This window comes from Haliotis cracherodii, unplaced genomic scaffold (genome assembly GCF_022045235.1).
Source record: "Haliotis cracherodii isolate W230 unplaced genomic scaffold, xgHalCrac1.p SCAF_8, whole genome shotgun sequence".
In the NCBI taxonomy this organism is placed as follows: domain Eukaryota; kingdom Metazoa; phylum Mollusca; class Gastropoda; order Lepetellida; family Haliotidae; genus Haliotis; species Haliotis cracherodii.
In genome coordinates this window covers 46,302,554-46,322,380 of record NW_027266341.1, presented here as the reverse complement: position 1 = coordinate 46,322,380, position 19,827 = coordinate 46,302,554, and the positions used below count along the sequence as shown (strand labels likewise).

The 19,827-nt window shown below is 39.0% G+C and overlaps 1 protein-coding gene across 1 annotated transcript; it reads right to left on the bottom strand.

The window, feature by feature from the left end:
* On the bottom strand, positions 1 to 9,715 carry LOC139449601 (protein shisa-4-like). The gene is made up of 4 exons (XM_071231070.1): positions 9,609 to 9,715; positions 4,668 to 4,782; positions 3,508 to 3,695; positions 1 to 2,997 (listed from the first exon to the last, which is right to left on the bottom strand). Exons 1-4 carry the CDS (start codon positions 9,655 to 9,657, stop codon positions 2,729 to 2,731), a joined length of 621 nt encoding a protein of 206 aa, XP_071087171.1. The 5' UTR covers positions 9,658 to 9,715; the 3' UTR covers positions 1 to 2,728.
* Positions 9,716 to 19,827: the final 10,112 nt, after the last annotated feature.

The window sequence follows — 19,827 nt, the reverse complement described above, 5'->3', positions numbered from 1 at the left end:
AACTTTATTTACAACGTTCAGTCAACAGTTCAACGTGATAGTCAAGCTTCTGTGAACTTGATATCATATATTTTGTCATGCTTGACAAATATCACAGTCTGGTTCAATCTAGCATGTGTGCATATACAAACCCTATATCATCCGAACACATACACTATATACACCTGTGGAAGGCAATGTCTTTCACTGGTGCGGTGATTGTATTCGGAGTAGGGGAGGTGACGTCTGTGGGTAGGAATTTTATACTCATCGCCAAAAGAAACGCGAACCATAGAAACATATAGAGAAGTATGTACGTTAAGAAGAGATGTAATCAGTGTGTGACAATCAATGACAAAACTGACAACCAGTCAAGTGTTACCACGGAGTCTCTACATTTTTATCACGATATGCTGCATGTGATTTCTAAACTTTACACGCTAATCTTGCGCGAGACAAATGGTGCATCTCGAGTCATGGATCTATGACGTCACATGTGGTTGCGTTCAAGAGCGTCGGTACACATAACATACCAGTATGTTCATTTGTGCATCGAACCAATCTAATATCTCTTAAATATGAGTAATTCTTCATATATTAACCAACATGTAATGGTATTCGCGTTTCTTTTGTCGGTGAGTATATTGAATATAGCACGTGTGCACTTCGTACATTGTCTCCACAGGTAAATATATCCAGTTATAACAATGGTAAAGTCAGGATATTTCATCGATGGCAACTTCTATAGGTATGCTTATATCGTTGTCTTGCTTGACAGCGGTATAAGGATATGTACCGAAACGTCGCATCATAATAGAATATGGAACTTGTCGTCCGTAAAATATCCTTCCTTTACTGTTACTTTCCAACTCAACTTCTACAAATGACAGTCAAACAGTTTACAACAATGGTGAATTTATGATTAAACGTAAATATTGAAACAGGTAAATTGTTGTTTCAAAGGCTAAAATTAAAAGTTCCTTTGAATATTGTTTCGCCTGAATGTTGATTCTCTGTACGAAAACATATTATGTACATTAACCTACTATACTCTTGTGTGAAGACAATAGTTGCCCGACTTCGTGAATCAGTGTGTAATGCAATGACAGGTAACTACCTATGGACACACTATGACATCAGTATCTGTATACGGCTTGTGATAACAAACTAATGTGCAACTGTGTACAAAGATAAATCACCGGATGTGAAGACTATTGTGGTGGAAACTATATACAAGTACACTGGTTGTACTGAGCGTTAGACACTGCTGTAAGGCACAGTAGTATTAGGGAAAGTTTAGAAAATGTAAAAAAACAATTGTCTATTATTTTCCATTTATATTACATGACTACAAATTACACAATGCACGTTGGATGAAATATGTATATGCATTCACTGATATATTTACCGTAATATTATTATGGCCGTAACTATATAAATTACTCTCAGGAACTCCTAAGCATCACATGTCAATGATACGGAATGATCATTAACTTCTTATCTGTTTCTTGTTTAACGCCGCACTCAGCAGTATTCCAACTGTGTGACTGTTGCCTGTAAACAATCGAGTCTGGACAAGATACCCCCTGTGTAATGTGATAAACATCCCTCCACATCGTCAAGGTACGATGACATGCAGTCAACCACGTGACCGAGTCAGACCTGTTGTGTCTTACGACCCCCATAGGTTGCGGGGACCCAGTCTCAGCCCTGATCTGAATCCCCACGGGGCATTCCATCACGGATAATAGAGTACACAAGTCGGAGATACACTGTACAACAGGTATTTGACAGACGTATGGAAACTATAAACACATGGGGACATACATGGAGCCCTTACCTACATGGTGCTTTGGTGTGGCGTGTTGTGTGTACAAAGTAAACGACTTTACCCCACACGGTAAACCAGGTAACTATCGAGAAGGGACGAGGATGGTTGTTAGCATTGCTACAGATGTCCACTTGTCTCTATATTAATAAACACTTACATTTTTAAGGTATTAGGTATTTTTATAATGAAAAGTAGTAAGGGATCGCTCTGCATTCTGTGGCAAATTATCACTTTAATAAATCAAGATATGGAGAACCTCTCATCATAATTTTGCACAAAACTATAAATTTTAGTATTCAACGTTTCAAAATATACCAACCACGTACAGACTCAGCGTTCATCTGTAAAAAAATGTATATTTTCCTTTGTGTGCTTAGTGTGCTTAGGTGTTTTCTATATTATCGATAGAAGAACGTGCGTATTTACATGATATTTCCACACAGTTTACTGTACAGTGTCATTTCAGCAGGAAAGGTTATTATGAAATAACGTTATACTTAGAAACCCGATGCGACCACTACCGTCGCTGTGAACGATGCGCGTTCTGTCGCAGGAGTGAACTTTATTCACTTGTTGTTATATAGCGCGGTGTATTTCACGATGTGACTTTAAGTCTGTGATGATTATCACTTGCTCCGCTGCACAACGACGATAAATGGAGTTAACATATGTGATTATATAGCGTCCTGTTATATGATAGTCCTTGGTACGCAGTGAACACACAACCATATTAACAGACTTTTCAATCGTTATGTTTATATCGTTTTTTATGTGCATGAAAAGTATAAATATTCTCTTGTAAAAACGTTATTTTGTACTTGGTAACAAGCTTTGAATCGTAATAATACCTTAGCCACAATACTTAGGCCTCTTCCTATCACAAAGTATATATTTTTTTATGGAAATGCCAGCGATGTTCTATTGTTTTGTTGGAGGGTAGTACCCAGGGGGATAACCTTGTATCTGGTTGTAGGCTGGTGGGGGTGCATTGTACCCTGGGGGTGGGGCGCTGTAGGACGGGGGTGGGGGCACATAGCCTGGGTCCAAGGGTGCAGAATGGATGGGTTGTTGTTGTTGTTGTTGGCGCATAGGTTGTGGAGGCTGGGGGTATGACATTGGTGTCTGTCCGTAGGCAGGAGGCTGATGCATGGGCGGGTAGGCCTGAGGAGGCTGGCCCATCATTGTTCCTGAAACGAGCAATTGGTATTGTTACGTGGTGAATATGTTATTATTAACATTTCTACAGAAAACATGAACTCTGGACGAAGAATATATATTGCGCATATCATGTTCTGATGCATTTGCTTTAACGCCGCTTTTAACAATAGTTCCGTTATGTTACAGCTGAATGTGAGTGGAAAGCCGGAAGTGATGCACGGTTTAGAAGTTGACCACTTTGATGAAGCCTAGATCACGGATATGGTAAAGATAAGACCTAGAAAAAAACATGAGAGGGAATCGGGGATTCGAACCTGCTATCACCTGTTTATGACACACATAACGGAAGCATATCTGCACAACAAATTACTGCGCCTTATGCGATTGAAAATCGTGTGCCTCCAATTCAATTGCAATTGTGTATTAAGGAGTGACGACAATGCATCTTCAGTTCTCCAGATGGAGGGAAGTCGTGAAGTGTATGGCATGATATTGCACTCCTGGGTTTCAGTTTACATTTGGCAAGTAATATGAACTACCTGATGTATGCGATACGTGTACAGTTTGCACTTGCTGGGGTGCAACTGCACCTGGCCTCATCACGCGTCCATAGTACCGCTTCCTCTTACACAAGTAGGTGATGATGATGAGGCAGAAGATGACGAAGAGGATGCCTATTACGATGCCAGCTGTGCTGCCACCGCTGAACCGAGCGTTGACAGTAGAACTGCAGCATAACGAATATATCTCACTTACACCCCGTTCATGTGGACACTGGTTCGTACATGAATATTTATACACACGAAAGTTAGTTACAGTAAGCAAATGAGTCATGTATGTAACGTTGCACGAGGAGTATATTTACACGAGCAAATGATGTCATGTATAAAGATATTTACATATGGGTAACTTTACATGGTGAGCAATTTTGGCCATGTCAACGGCCAGGTTTGCTTAGCGTGTAAAGTAATGGCATCTTATCCAAATATAGCTGTGTTGCATGTGCATCATGTCTAAATATCCTGCAGGCAGAAATGATCGATTCTCTTGTTTTAAGTGGAGCAAAACATGGACGTGCACTCGACATTAATATATAATTGCGAACGCAAAGTATCTTTACTTTTACATACATGAGAAGATTTACTCCACATGCAAATATACTTATATATGTATTTCTGGCCGTGTGAACAGGGTACTAGACATTGTTGAGCTGACATGTACATGGATATATATGATATTTACTCTATATGTCAATATACATTGTAGCATTCGACAGATGGTCCATTCAGTCTTTATCGATCTGAAACTGAATGTGTTGTATAATGTTACATGTACAATATTATTATTGGCACATCACAACTTGGCACAGATGAAGTCATTGCATGCCATCGTATAGATTAACATGTAGCCCCCGAAATAAAGGTATCTTATGTAAATATCTACAAAATAAAAAATAAATTCCTAATTGAACCCCGAACAATACTCAATTTCAGCTGAGGCAATCAGGACTTGAGATACTAATTTATTAATGTAATCTCTTGGGCTTGGGTGACAAGCCACCATACTCAAAGTGTTGTTTAGAGTAGCTATTAGCTGACATGTTTCTTTATTTACACACACACACACACACACACACACACACACACACACACACACACACACACACACACACACACACACCGTGTCTCCCCTGTGTTACCTGGAGCAGCAGTATCTGGTCCTGGAGGAGCCGCAGCAGCCATAGTTGCAGGGGAAGTAGGTGGTGCTGGAGTAGTAGGTGTAGGTGGTTCTGCTGCACAGCACACTCAGCACGTCTGGAAGCAGAGTGACACAACCATCAGCCTACACATGCCATAGAGTGGTGGGGAGTGCAAGCTCATCTACTTTCATTATACACATGAGGTTAGGTTGGGCAAGCTCTCGAGATAATGTTAGGACCTGATGATCATGGGTTCACGACCAACATTATCCCAACATATGTTTTTGTACAATCAGCACCGTGTCTGTGTCATCACCGTGATCTAAGAGGGAAAAAGCTAACGAGGGTGCACGGGTTGCCCAGTCGTCTGAGGCGCCGCGATTCGCTGTGCAGAGTTGCGTCCCTTGGGCACGCCAGAAACCTCTGATGGTGGGTTCGAATCCCGGTTCTAGGTTTCTAGGTTTGTCAGCACTATACCCGTGCTCGTGGGTTTCACCGAAGTGGTAAACGTCTGAGACATGCATCACTTCGGGCTTTCTCCCACATTAAGCTGACAGGCCGTGATATAACTGGAATACTGTTGAAAGCGGCGTTAAACCCAACTCGCTCACACTCACTCATTGGAACGAAACGCTATAGATAAGGCAGTAATATATAATACCAGCTAACAATATCACCCAGTGCCTGTGTAAAGAATTGATATTGAACAACCCGATATTTAATGATTTAAACAGATGAAATTCAATAAATCTGGATCTGTAGACAAGCCAAAATGCTTATGGTAATACCTCTGCAGGAGAAGTTATATTCATGAAGGCGCTAAACAAAACAATACATGATGATAAACTCAATATGTTACCAAGAGTAAGTTGTCATGGACAACAGTTTGGTGTAATGAGTAGAAAAATTAATATATACGCGGGATTTATAGACTCGCGTCAGTTTAAACCTTTTGGAACGAAGTATGTATGAATGTACTGATTTTAAGATATCTAGAATCGTAGTTTTTTTTGTAAAATTAGCATTACCATTCAATATAGTGTTATGATCAACTCCCTCAGCGTAGAAGAATGAGTCATGTCTTACATCACTGTAAAAGGGACAGGAAAAGAAATGGTGTGATACATTTTCATACATGTATCGACAAGAACAAGCTGCATTGTCGGAAATGTGTCTTTCATATCAATGGGCATTTAGATCGCTAAAACCAAATCTGAGGCGAGAATGTACAATCAGACAAAATCTGCTTCCAAAATTTTGATCAATATACAAATTGTTTTTTATTATATTTTTAAAATATCTAAAATTCACCAACAGTGTATGCATTAATGGCATCATCAGACAAATGGTTCCAACGCGTAATAGTGCATGGGAAAAACGATTTAGCATGATAATTTGTTCTACATCTCATATTCTGTAAAAAAATTCTGTCTCTCAATCTATAGGCACTGTTAGCAGAGGCATTTTGAGGTATTAGGCAAGAGAGCTATTCAAGCGTGAAGCGAATGATCATTTTATAGCAAAGAGTTAGTTTTGAGGTCTGCCGTCTTTGGACTAGAGGTAGGAAATTCGTCTCAGCATGCAACGTATCGAGACTTGTACCTCTTGTTGCTCCGCAAATCGTCCCTAGTGCGTATATTTTCAAGTGTCATTTCTTGTTCTTTCGTACAATTATCCCAAATATGAGAGCAATAATCAAAGCCTGGTATGATGTAAGACTTGTACATGATCTCTAGCAATTTGCGTGACAGGCGGTATTTGAGACCATGTAGACAATTCACCATAGGATTTACTTTTCTAACAATACTATCAATATGGAAATTCCTTAAGCAATCGTGTTGTGTCATCAATCCTAACTGATTATGCATAACAACTTCATAACAGTTTCATTTCTTCTCGTGTTAAATCAATGCTTACTGGTTAGATATCTCTAAGGTGAAAACTGTATAGTTTCCGTTACTTGTGGACTAAATGCAACTTGCCATATCTCAGCCGTTTGAAAAATAGTATCTTGGTCATTGATAAGTACATTTGCAGTAGTATAAGGATCTTCTACTATTATATATAGCAAAAAGACGAACATAGCTATCTGTACCATCACCTTTATCATTAATGTACACTAGGAATAGAAATGGTCCTAAAACTGACCCTTGAAGGACAGCAGCCATTATAAATTTTGATCCAGATCTATTGCCCTGAATAATTACTCTCTGTTGTCTGTTATCAAGGTAGCTGCTAAACCACATAAATAGAATTCCATCGCTACCACATGATTTCAATTTCAATAATATACCTTTATTGCATACTTTATCGAAAGCCTTGCTAACATCACAAAAGACAGCTCTAACGTCATAACCACTATCCAAAGCATTAGCAATAAAATCATATACATGTGTCAGCTGATAAACAGTACTGTCTCCAGGTACAAATCCAGATTGTAAATTATTCAAAATATTATCATAACTGAAAAAATGAACACGTACTTAAGAACACACTTTTCGAAGACTTTCGCCAAACATCTAGAGAGAGCAACCGGTCGATAGATTGAACATCCATTAACACTCCCCTTCTTATAAATTGGTATTACAAAAGCTTCCTTCCATACAAGTGGAAAATCTGAATTACTTAAGAACAGATTATAAAGTAGCGCAAGAGGGTCCGATATGGAGGTTGCAAGTAGTTTTAATAATCTATTGCTAATTCCATCTGGTCCAGCAGCTTTAGTAGTATCTATTGACACCAGAACATCTTGGACTTCCTTCCAAGTTAATTTTATATCACTTAGAGTAACATTATCATGGATAACATTGTGAGGTTGCTCTCTGTCTGGATGTAGAACTTGTGACTGTTCTATACAATAGTCATAAAGTACATTAGCCATTGAGCCAGCTTCATTATGAAGTATACCATTGTAATATATGGAAAGTTAGTTTTCATATAATTTGTAACAAACCGCCATCAAGTTTAAGGATTGCAGTTGTTGTTTATTTGTGAACAGATGAAAAACCTGTTTTTGCCTTTCTTACTGCTGTAGTAACTCTGTTTCTTAGTAACCTGAACTGAATTCTCTTTTTAGCCTTTTTATGCTGGCGATTTCTCTGCTGAGTAACTCTACGGATGTTGGAAGTAATCTATGCTCCATCAGTTGATTTATTTTTACTGACTTGTTCGGTATGAAAATATCACATATATTTACAAGAGCCCTTACAATAGCATTTGCAATAACATCAACATCTGAAGAAACAATCTTTTCGACCCAGTCTACATTAGAAATGCTTCTATTTATACTTTCAACATTGGCTAAGCGTAGTAATATACTTTTCTTCATACGATAAAATCGGGGGAATATTTTCTTTGATCGTTACATATACAGGACAGTGATCACTGCAAATGAGATCCAGCACACCTGATTCACGTACCAAATCAACGTTAGACACCAATATCACATCAAGTAGTATAATGTACTGGATGTTTGCGTGATTCTAGTTGGTTCAGGGATGATTTGTTTAAGTCCAAAAAGGGTTTCTAGATGTCTCGTCTGTCGACAATTTGTACTCAGATAATCGATGTTATGAACAATGATAGTTGCCATGTTCAGACCAATAGCATCTCTAATAAATTGTTTAATCGCATTAACATAAGCGTCACGTTTGTCAGATCTATAAAGGTCTCCAATCATATAAGAACTGTATTTACATTTAACTTGTTCCCATATCGCCTCAAGCCCAGTTGAATGTAGCTGGTCAAGATCCTCAACACGAAGCTAATTTTTCGCATATATGGCAACACCCCCGCCTCTTGTTGTCGTATCTTTCCTAAAAGGTAAATGGTAACCTGGGAGACAGATGTCATTCCGGTATGTAACCAGGTTTCTGTTATACAACTAGTATCATACGGTCATAGTTCTGTGTAAATCAAACCTATCTTATCCTTAATGCTACGCACATTTTAGTGTATTATTTTCAAATTGGCCGGATACATAGGTCCTGGGTTAGAATGAACCACAAAAAAGTAGATAAGCTAATAAAAAGATAGAGAACCCTGAAGAATATTGGCAGAGCGTTTCAAAGAAGCGAGTAATGTATATCATACCCCGCATATGGGTATCGAGTAAAACCAATTCAAAGGCACCAACCGCCAGCTTGTACTGAATTATATCAATCGGCATCGTCAATGTTAAATATAAAGAGAATTTTTACATTTACTATAAGCATATATCAAGTGTTTCCCTTAAATTAATCATTCAGCCAAATTCCTGTGAAACGAATTAATTGTTATTTCATGAGCTCATGGCGTTCCACAAACTATAATATTCAAATATGTAGGACGTATATACAGTGAGTGGTCTGCCGTCATTAGTAAACATGTAGTTGGGACGCATGTCCACATACGGCGCTATGCATTATGTACAATAGTAGCGGTCCCTTGATACACTGTAATGTTCACGATAGCAAAGTACACAGTAATCTACAGAATGATGTATGGTGACATTCATCTGAAGAAGAGGAATGACACCATTGGTATACACACACATACCTGTATAGGGTATGTATATGTCAGTAAGAAAATAAATATATTATGTCGTATTTGTAGCATTTTGCTCTGGTACATTCACAGATCTATGCCAGTGCTGTATGTTATTTTGGGTGTAAACAATTGGCTTCTTCGAATTTGTTAACACACAACGTCCTCACGGTGTAAAACCACACCATGTAACATTCCTACACATAATACACATCACCAACAATTCAAGAATCATGTATAACTGACGTCATTCTAACGACTGTATGGTGACAGTGCGATATTGATCGACACATCCACCATTTTCATAGAGGAAGTGTTGCAATGAAACTGAAGCATTTTGTCACTATTCTGATACTTTTGTCAGACACATTTTGAACGGATAGATTGACCAGACTTTACGTTGTAGTCAACCCTTACCTGACACGTTGAAAATTAGCAGCAGTAATGGGTATGAGATGTATTCCATGACTCAGTAGAAACTCCGTCTCCTCTTCATCCATGGGCTTCGATTGTTCTCTGTTTGCGTGAACTGTCCGTTGCCATTGGTACAATCAATACCGGGTGAACAGCAATATTGATTGGGATGGTGTGCAAATCTGTATCGGAGTATAGTGTATAGGACTATAGGTACATGAGTTTTGAGTGTTCAGATTAGTTATCATGACATGACTGATAATGACTATTGCCGAATGCGCCACATTTTCAGCTGTGTGCATTTCACCTACTCTAGCCGGTAATTAATTAATCAGAATACCGATACCTTTAAATGAGTGTCCCACATTTAAATTGAGTAAACTCACCTCAATTAGCTTGTAGAGGTTACTAAGCGTGGTGTTCTTTAGAGATCAATGGCGGTCTTAACTGACATTGAGTTAATGCTGTTATTCATAACATATTTAAGTGACGTCCTGTTCACTCCATGTCAGAACCATGGCAAATGCACAAGTTCAAATAAAGTTCATTGAAAGTGGCAGAGGAGGCGTCAATTTGTACTATGATGGCTTTACGTTTCGGTGTAAGAGCAGTCGTGGTGAAAGAAGAAACTGGTCCTGTATTGTCAAGGGGTGCACTGCAAGGATCACAACTCAGGGTGAGTTGCTCCACGCCATCTTTGCCACTGCACTGTGGGTAAAAGTCCCTTTCTGTACCTTCCCTAGCTGATGTAGTCCTTTAATGACTAAGGTGAGTGGTTTATCAAGGATGTGAAGCAAAACGTCGTGGAGAAGCTAACGTAACTGTTTGTGATATGTGTTGGATCGACTCCGTGAAAGTATGACAGCCTCCTATTTGTGGATGTTGTGTTTAAACGATGTATATAAGATAGCTACGCGATAAATCGCAAAGAACAATGAAGAACGAAGCGTGGTTTAGTTCACGATAAAACGTTGTTCTATCACGACGTCATTTCTTGAGATTCGAACATGCGCTCGCAACTTGCTGACGTTGTAAATTGGACGACGATATTTTTAGGGGGAAGTGCCTTGTGAGTTGTTCCCCATAAATGTAGCCTGGAAAAGAAATAAACGACACGTAATCGTTGTTTATAGTACACCATATCACTGCAGGAAGACTGAGCCACAATATAAACCACAATATAACACTGCAGAAAGAATAAACCACAATTTAACACTGCAGAAAGAATAAACCACAATATAACACTGCAGAAAGAATAAACCAAAATATAACACTGTAGGAAGAATAAACTGCAATATAAACCACAATGTAACACTCAGAAAGAATAAATCAAAATATAAATCACAATATAATACTGCAGGAATGATAAACCACAATATTCACCACAATATAACACTACAGGAAGAATTAACTACAATATTAATCACAATACAACACTACAGAAAGAATAAACCAAAATATAAATCACAATATAATACTGCAGGAATGATAAACCACAATATTCACCACAATATAACACTACAGGAAGAATTAACTACAATATAAATCACAATATAACACTACAGGAAGAATAAACTACAATATAAATCACAATATAATACTACAGAAAGAATAAACCAAAATATAAATCACAATATAACACTACAGGAAGAATAAACTACAATATAAATCACAATATAATACTACAGAAAGAATAAACCAAAATATAAATCACAATATAACACTACAGGAAGAATTAACTACAATATAAATCACAATATAACACTACAGAAAGAATAAACCAAAATATAAATCACAATATAACACTGCAGGAAGGATAAACCACAAAACAAATCACAATATTACACTACAGGAATAATTAACTACAATAAAAAACACAATATAACACCGCAGGAAGAATAGACCACGAGGGGCTACGATTTAACCGAATACTGTTAAAGGCGGGGTTTAAAACACTCCATCCACTCATTCATATCTATAGATTGTTGACAAATACCACTTGGCCTAAAATGAAACCGTATTTCTTGTTTCCCTTTCTCCAAGATTCAGATGACATCCTGGCTATAGTGGCTATAGTGAAAATAAAGGTTGAGTGTGTACAGTTGGGGAACTTGAGGGGTGGCGAGAGGGTGTGTGCGGCGTGTGATTGAAGGGGGTTGGAGCAGATAGAAGATACGGCATGAAATGAAAGAAATGAAAGTGGTTTAGGTGAGTGAAAAGAGTGCGGGATATGGTAAGGGGGAAAGCGGTGGGGAGTAGGATGCATGTGTTTATTACCCATATGGGAACGGAGATGCGGGTTAGCATTAGAAGTTATAGCAGTCACTTAATGCCGGTTGACCGTTGTCGAAATCCTTAAATTTCACTGGCTAATGACGCATTGCCGGAACTGCCTTTTTACACTATTATGCTTATCAATCTTATCCACAAACAAATCTCCGCCATACGAGACTTAACATTTACAACATAAAATAGTTCTAAAAGCGATAATTTGTATTAATCCAAATATAATATTGTCTACACATGTTGTTTACGATAATGGAATAAAGGAACATTAAAACTAATTAAGTGTTGTAAGTACACTTACTTACTTACTTACTTTGGAGATTTAACGTGCGCTTTCCGACTGATGCGTATTTCGCACACGGGCCCGGCCAGGCCATTTAATGTGTTTCCGAAAGGGGCGAAGGTGGTCTGTGCAACCCAAGAGGGGGCTTTAGGGGTTGCTTATATATAATTTGGGAATTTTGAGATTTGGAATACATGCCGATGGGGTTGGGGAGGAGAACTAAGGGAGCTGGGTATGGTGGATGTTTGTTTGTTTATGTGATTTTGATTTGGTAGGTTATTATTTTTTTAGATGCGTTTTATTAGTTCCGTTTTGATTAAGAATATGCCTAAGGCCTTGAAGTTTTCTAGTTTATTTTGTGGGTTTAGTATTGCTTCTAGAGTGAGAGCCTTGTTTAGATTGAGGGTGGTTTGTAATGCGGTTCGATGTGTGAGGTAGTGTGTGCAGTGGATGAGTGCGTGTTCTGGGGTTTCTGGTTGTTTGCAATGTGGGCAGTTACCTGTAGTGTGTTTTTTAATTTTTTAGGTGGTTATTTAGGTTGGTGTGTCCTGTTTGGAGTTTAGTGATTACTCTGTCGATTTTTTTTGATGGATGGAGAATTTTTGGTTTGGTTAGTGGTTTTCTGAGCACTTTTTTGATTTGGCTATTTGAGTTTAGATATAGGTTATGCCATTTTTGTGATTTTTTGTTTGTTTACACTTTTAATTTCTGATTTTGAGATGGGTAAGTTTAATCTTATTTCTGGGATTTTGAGGGATAGTTTAGCTGCTTTATCGGCGTTTTCATTACCGTATATTCCTACGTGGTGTAAGTACATTACATTTGATTGAATAAATAGTCTGCTGTGACTCAATTTAAGCGACACTGATGACAGTATTGTCCCTGATAATAATAAACGATCTGGACGGAAAGTTGGAAGAATCAACACAATTCAAACATTGAACAATGTTAACGTCTTTGAGGCGACAACAGACAAAGTCCCTCGTTCTAGACCACCTGACCCCTGAAACTGTGACTTCCTGGTCTGCCGAAATCAATCAATCAGTTTTTGGATGATTTGATGAATGATGATATCTTGTATGTCCCGAAAAGCATCCATAATATAAGGTTAAAAAACAAGCAGAAAGTTTTCTTCATGTACATGATGGAGACATTGACGATTTGTTTGGAAAAAAATGTTAATGCAAACACAATAGAAATACCTATGCTCAACATGCGAGTTGTAAAACGTTTCTTTCAGAAACAAATGAATGTACAACTCCCAACTGAAGTTATCCCTCTTCATTGACGTTAGGAAACATGGTCCCGAGTACAAGCTTCAGGGGCAGTTTCGTCCGTCACCTAAAACGCAAAGATTATGACGTCTCACTTTTCGATTCAATTAAATTTCCAAAATGAGCGATGTCAACAAGCAAAACACAAAATCACTGATCTAACTGGGAATGGCTAACCTACATTAAAGAGCGAAGCTATTTCCAACAGTGAAATAAAAAGACAAACAGATGCAGGTTAGCTTGTCACTGACACACCCGAATCAACATCAATACAATTTTGGAAATTTGGACATGTGTCGTTGTGATGGGGTGAAGGAGAGCAAGTACGAGTACTTAGTAAGTGTGTGGGTGCAGTAATGGACCTAACTACACTGTACGAAAACGTGTTGCTATCCTAAACACAAACCTAAATGCATACGTGTTATGCAAGTGCCTATGAATTTGATTTGGCACATCTAGTTGCAATGGACACTATACTTATTCTTTTCCATATATGACTTAATGCCCTAAAATATGCACTATATTCAAGCACGTTTAAACGATAAACATGTTACATTTTGGTGAGATTACGGTCTATCGCGTTTTTTAGGGTGAGCGGGTGGGTAGACGGACGTAGAGTGTGATGTGGGTAAGAGAGTTTGAAGTAAGGGAATAGTTAGATGAGATAACGATCTATCACGTCGTTGGGGTGAGCGGGTGGGTAGACGGACGTAGAGTATGGTGCGAGGGTGAGAGTTTGGAGTAAGGGAATAGTTAAAAGAGATGAGGATGTGTCATCGGGGGGTAAGGAATATGGAAGTGGAGTCAATATTGTAGGGTAGGGGAGGGTATGATAATGGATGCTAGAGCAGCTGAAAGGGTAATAGTGTTGAGAAGTTATCAAGGTGACATGTCATAGAGGCGACCAGAAGGGTAACAGTAAAAAAGAGTGGACAAGGGATGTCACGTTATCTCTACAGTGTCGCTGAATTATGCATGATTTGCAAATTTACAATACATATTTTACATGTAGAGCAGCAACCACCGCCTCATTGTTAAGTTGATGAACGTTTGTGAATGGTGCCTTTTAGTGACAATACGCGTAACACCTGTAGTCGTTGCAAGAGCATCTAAATAATGAAAACGCATCTTCTGTGAGGACAATCAAGGTCCAATCAATAAAAGAAACTGTTCAAATCTGTGTTCGGAGCAAAGCGCTCATAAAATATTGTGTACTCAGTATCGTAGGGATATTTATGAGGTACATCGTTGATCTATGTTTTGCCTTGATTCAACACATGAAACAATATTTAGATATGTGCAGTTATATTTCGCATTCATAGACTCTACCCCTGTGATCCTCGTATTTGATGATGTGTTTGTTGTAGTTTAATCTTACACATAACTAAAGTTTTATCGTCTGGCTTTATTCAAGTCCCAGTTTCAAACAACAATCGTAGGCTACCACTGTTATACCCTGGAACCTACGTATACATCTCATATAACAAAGATGTTTACAACATAATATTTGTGTTTATCTCTCTTTGGAAATGTACAAGTATATATATGTATATAAACATTTAATTATTAATATACTGAATAACAAAGGTTCCTGTGACATTGAATAACATTTAATGCAAAGTTATGTTTTTTACCAAATCTGAAACAATTTCTGTTTGCAACAGATAAAAGACTCCTGTAAGTGGTTGCGATGCAAGCAACACATCTTCGTCTCATGGAATGGACCAGGCGTCGCACAAAGTCATGTGGGATATCTGTCCATATCTGCTGGAGCATGTTTCGAAGTTAGTGGAGTGTCTGTGGAACACGTGGTTGACGTCGAAGGCGCCGATCCATCTCATCCCACATGTGCTCGATTGGTGAGAGATCAGGGGAGCGAGCCGGCCAGGAGATGACATTCACGTTGTTTTGTTGAAGATAATTCTGAACAAGTCGAGCAATATGAATGCCGGGCTTTGTCATGTTGAAAGGTAATGCCTGCGCCATGACGACGCAAAAACGGTAGAAGAACAGGGCCGATGATCTCGTCGCGGTAGCGCTGTTCATTGATATTTCCCTCTACCACTATCAAACGGGTCCTGTGTCTTGCTGTAATCCCACCCCATACCATAACGCTGCCGCCCCCGATCCGATCTTCTCCCATGACACAATGATTGACGTAACGTTCACCTCGACCTATATATATATATATACCGAACCGCAAAAGAAATGTCACCCCAAGTAACATTGCTTGAAAAATATCAATTCAATATCTGGGTAATTTTTGTCAAAATTTCTAAAATTTAACATTACCTTGTCCGGAAAAATGAAATTTGAAGATAAAAAAACAAAGTAGATGACAATAAAACCGATCGCCCAAACGCAACACGGCAACGGTCATGGTAACCCGATGCACGCGAGTTCCCTGCAAATTGAAATGCACGTGCGTTCCCACATTTCTTGCCCTATAAAAATCCACCAAGATCGGATAACATTCATTCGTTATTGAATTGCTACCACATGCCAAGATTGACAAGAAATCAGCGACACCAAGCAATTGGACGATTTCAAGCTGGACAAACCGCCCGGCAAGTAGCCAATGCATTTCAAGTCCACGTAAGGACCATATACAGGCTCCCGCAACGGTAACAGACTACTAACACTACAGATGACCGACCACGTAGTGGAAGACCAAGGGTCACCACCCGACGTCAGGATCGTCAGATTGTGCGACAGCATCTTCAAGATCGCTCAGTTACTGCTAAAACTGCTCAACAGACCACGGGGACACACCAGCGACACATTAGTGCGGACACCGTGCGTCGACGATTGACGAGCAGACACCTCGTATGTCACAGGCCACACCGAGGACCTATTCTGACACCACGTCATCGCCGGGACTGTCTTCAGTGGGCAACACAGCACCAGCATTGGCGCAACCAGCAGTGGAGAAGACTCTTCTTCTCGGAAGAGAGCCGTTACTGTATCGCAACAGCAGATGGCAGAGAGAGAGAGTCTGGCGACGCCGTGGGGAACGTTATTCGGATGCTTCTGTTGTTGACAGAGACTCGTGGGGTTGTCCGATGATCATGCACAGCAGTCATCAATGCACATGGCGGACACACGAGATAGTGACTTGTGATGCCATTTTCTCAGAGACTAGTGTTGTGTTTTACTTTAAGAACATTTGACACTTTAATTTCAACCTTGATGATAAGTTTTTTCAAGTTTCATCTCTTTAATATGTCTGAAAATATGTTTACAGTGTTTGGACAAATAAGGTTTCTCATATATCTAGCCATGGTGACGTTTCTTTTGCGGTTCAGTGTATATAACTTTACTATCTGACACCAGTTAGTATCTGGAATAACACACGGTATTGTTTGTGGATTATTTTGATTTTGGCCACAGCATTTGCCTTTCATCATAAGCCACGAGTAGCATTACACTAAATCAACTACAATAGGAATGTTTGGCCGAGACGTTAAAACTGTCCCGAACTGTGTTGCAAAGCAAACCTTTCTCACTTAAGCAGTAGAATCACTGCACGTGTACACATCAGACGTAATTCAAAATAATAACATATCGTTTTTAGTTAGAAAATCAGTAAATGCTCAATCGTTTCATCAGTTGATGGACTGGTTTGTTTACATACCGTCGTCGAATGGTAGGAGTACTGCGGTGCGGGGGGCACGGGTGGCCCAGTCGGCTAAGTCGCCGCGATTCGCTGTGCAGAGTTGCGTCCCTTGGGCACGCCAGAAACCTATGATTGTGGGTTCGAAACCCGGTTCGCCCCGATTATGTTTCTAAGTTTGTCAGCACCATACCCGTGCTCGTGGGTTTCACCGAAGTGGTAAACGTCTGAGACCTGCATCACTTTGGGCTTTCCTCCCACATTAAGCTGACTCGCCGCGATATAACTGGAATACTGAAAAAAGCGGCGTTAAACCCAACTCACTCACTCACTCACTGCGGTGCGAGTTCAGGCAAGAAACAAAGTAACACTAACTTGTTTAAGCAAATTGTGAGGGTGGCGGATGCCTGGTAGGGTAGTACATGCTGATTTGCAGTGATCTATTCCTATCAATTTCACCACTAAATTGCCCTTTGCGTACATTGGAATCTATTTCGGCGGATGATCAATATTCGGTTCTCTAGATTTACTACATTTCCGTTAAATTGTAAAACGTTTTCTTTATTTGTAAAGGATTAATGTAAGACTGTTTCGATAACATCACTCTTGTCAGTTTCACACATTCCGTGAATTTGGTGAGTTTACATGAATCTGAAATGTTTGATAAATATTTTCGAAAGAAATGATAACCCCATTCCGCCTTTCTTCTTACAACAAGTTTCACTTTCTCCTTTCCCTCCCACTAATCAGATTGTGCACGATTCAGTTTTATATGAACAGTGGATACATTGTGAAACATGAATACTTTATTTCAACTGCAATCTCACATACACACGATTACATGTATACAAGAACCAGAGTTTATCACAGTAGTCATGGGAAGTGCTGATGCATCGTGTGATACTTCGTGTGTTGCATCCAGATAACAGGCGCAGTAAACCGGCAATGCTCATTGGTACAGTTCCTTTGACTGTCAGCAATGTAATACTTTGCAACTGGACACTGACTACAGTACTATAAGTGCTGACTACAGTGATCAACATAAGGTCTTTTCGGTGAGATCCACCATATCTGCCTTTGATAACATCACAATGTCGACTGACACACTGACATAAGCATCTGACCCAACAAGCACGATCGGCCATAACTGCCTAAACTTCAAGTTTCGAAAGGTAGCGATTTTAATGTGAGTGTTTTGTTCATAGATGTATATATTTCCATTTACATCAACCAAAATAGAAACTTTTATAATACCCCTTAAGTTATAGGAATCCTTAAAACGGCTCAGGTCTTCCCTTGAATATCGGAATTTGTTTATACGTTTACCCGTTTGGTAAAATTCAATTCCAATGCAGTATTTGCTTTGCATTATATCGTCTTTAGTGTAGGCTATTTTTCTATTCTTACACAAAGCAAATCCCAACATCGGAACAAACCGTTTGCTTTCTTGAATCTTGAAACGAAGTGTCAAGACACAAGTTTGGTTCCTTTTAGTTATAGGCTTTGTTGTCATTGCCCCATTGTCTTTTGTAACCTTGTGTTGCGACCTAAGTATCTTCCTATCTGGGTTTTTTCTTCTCCTTAAACGACCGTTTGAATTCACAGAGCATTGTCCAAACATAGATGTTCTGTCAAACGCCATGGGCAAACCTTAAACAGAAGGCATTGCTGTGTCATTACAGATAATTGGACATTAAAAGAAAAGAACAAATACAGCTCGTACTTTCACTTTGAAATTCTTTGTGTTCATTCTGCCATATGTCATGCGAATAATTCAGGTTATTATGACATATTTGATCTTGAAGACAGATAATTACAATTGCAAACAATAACAAATAGAATGTTGAGCTTAAGACTTGTTGTCTTTAAGACTCAATTAATAATAGTCCATCATTATGGCTGTTAGCAAAATCTCATATTTCTTAGGATTTTTGTATGTTTGTTGTTTAACACCTCACAGCATTATTTCAGCTCCATGACGGTGGTCTGTAAATAATCGAATCTTGACCAGACAATCCAGCGATTGACATCATGATCATCAATCCACTCAATAGGGATACGATGCATTGTCAGGAAGCTGTGCTTCAATGATCAGGGGTGTCATTAAAAAAATGAAGTAATAATGAAAACGTGGTAATAGTTTCACAGGTTTATTAATAACAACTAATGTACCAATAGATGACAATAAAAAGATCAAATACGCTCAATCTGAGCTGACAAAGATCACCGATTAATTACATCACAGTAATAATAAAGTACATGCATTACAATAATGAAATTAGAGCCGCCAAAACAACACTTTGACAAGCTAAAGACAGGATGCCTCGACAGTCAATTAACCAATTAACACCTGAGTTATAATTAATTAGCCCAATTAGCCCACCTCGGCTGAGTTTAATGACTGGAACTAAACACAAAGAGCCTGTCCCTGAAATAAGTCACTTGGTTAATAAAATAGACGAGAACGTCTGAATATCAAACTAGTCTATTTGACTAAAGAATCAGTCACTTTGACTAAGCAAGGAAATACTAATCACGGGAGGGTTTCTTATCCTCGGATTACTAAGAAAACTGAGTATTGGAAACCCCAATTCTTAAGTTTAGCTCAATACATCCAGAGAAATTAAGTACCAGATCAACAGTGCCCCGTAATCACTTACTAACGAAACCTGAGTTTCGAGCGACCACACTGTAGCAAGCCGACCCGTAAAACGGCCTAACGAATCTTGGGGGTAAAGACACAAAATTCTGAGAGAAGTACATATT

Excerpts from the sequence above, each read along its gene's own strand:
- LOC139449601 (XM_071231070.1), bottom strand. The coding sequence starts at position 9,657 with ATGGAATACATCTCATACCCATTACTGCTGCTAATTTTCAACGTGTCA. Across the intron at positions 3,696-4,667 it reads ACCAGATACTGCTGCTCCAG|TTCTACTGTCAACGCTCGGT; the intron begins GTAACACAGGGG and ends GTTATGCTGCAG. Across the intron at positions 2,998-3,507 it reads ACACGTATCGCATACATCAG|GAACAATGATGGGCCAGCCT; the intron begins GTAGTTCATATT and ends TGCTCGTTTCAG.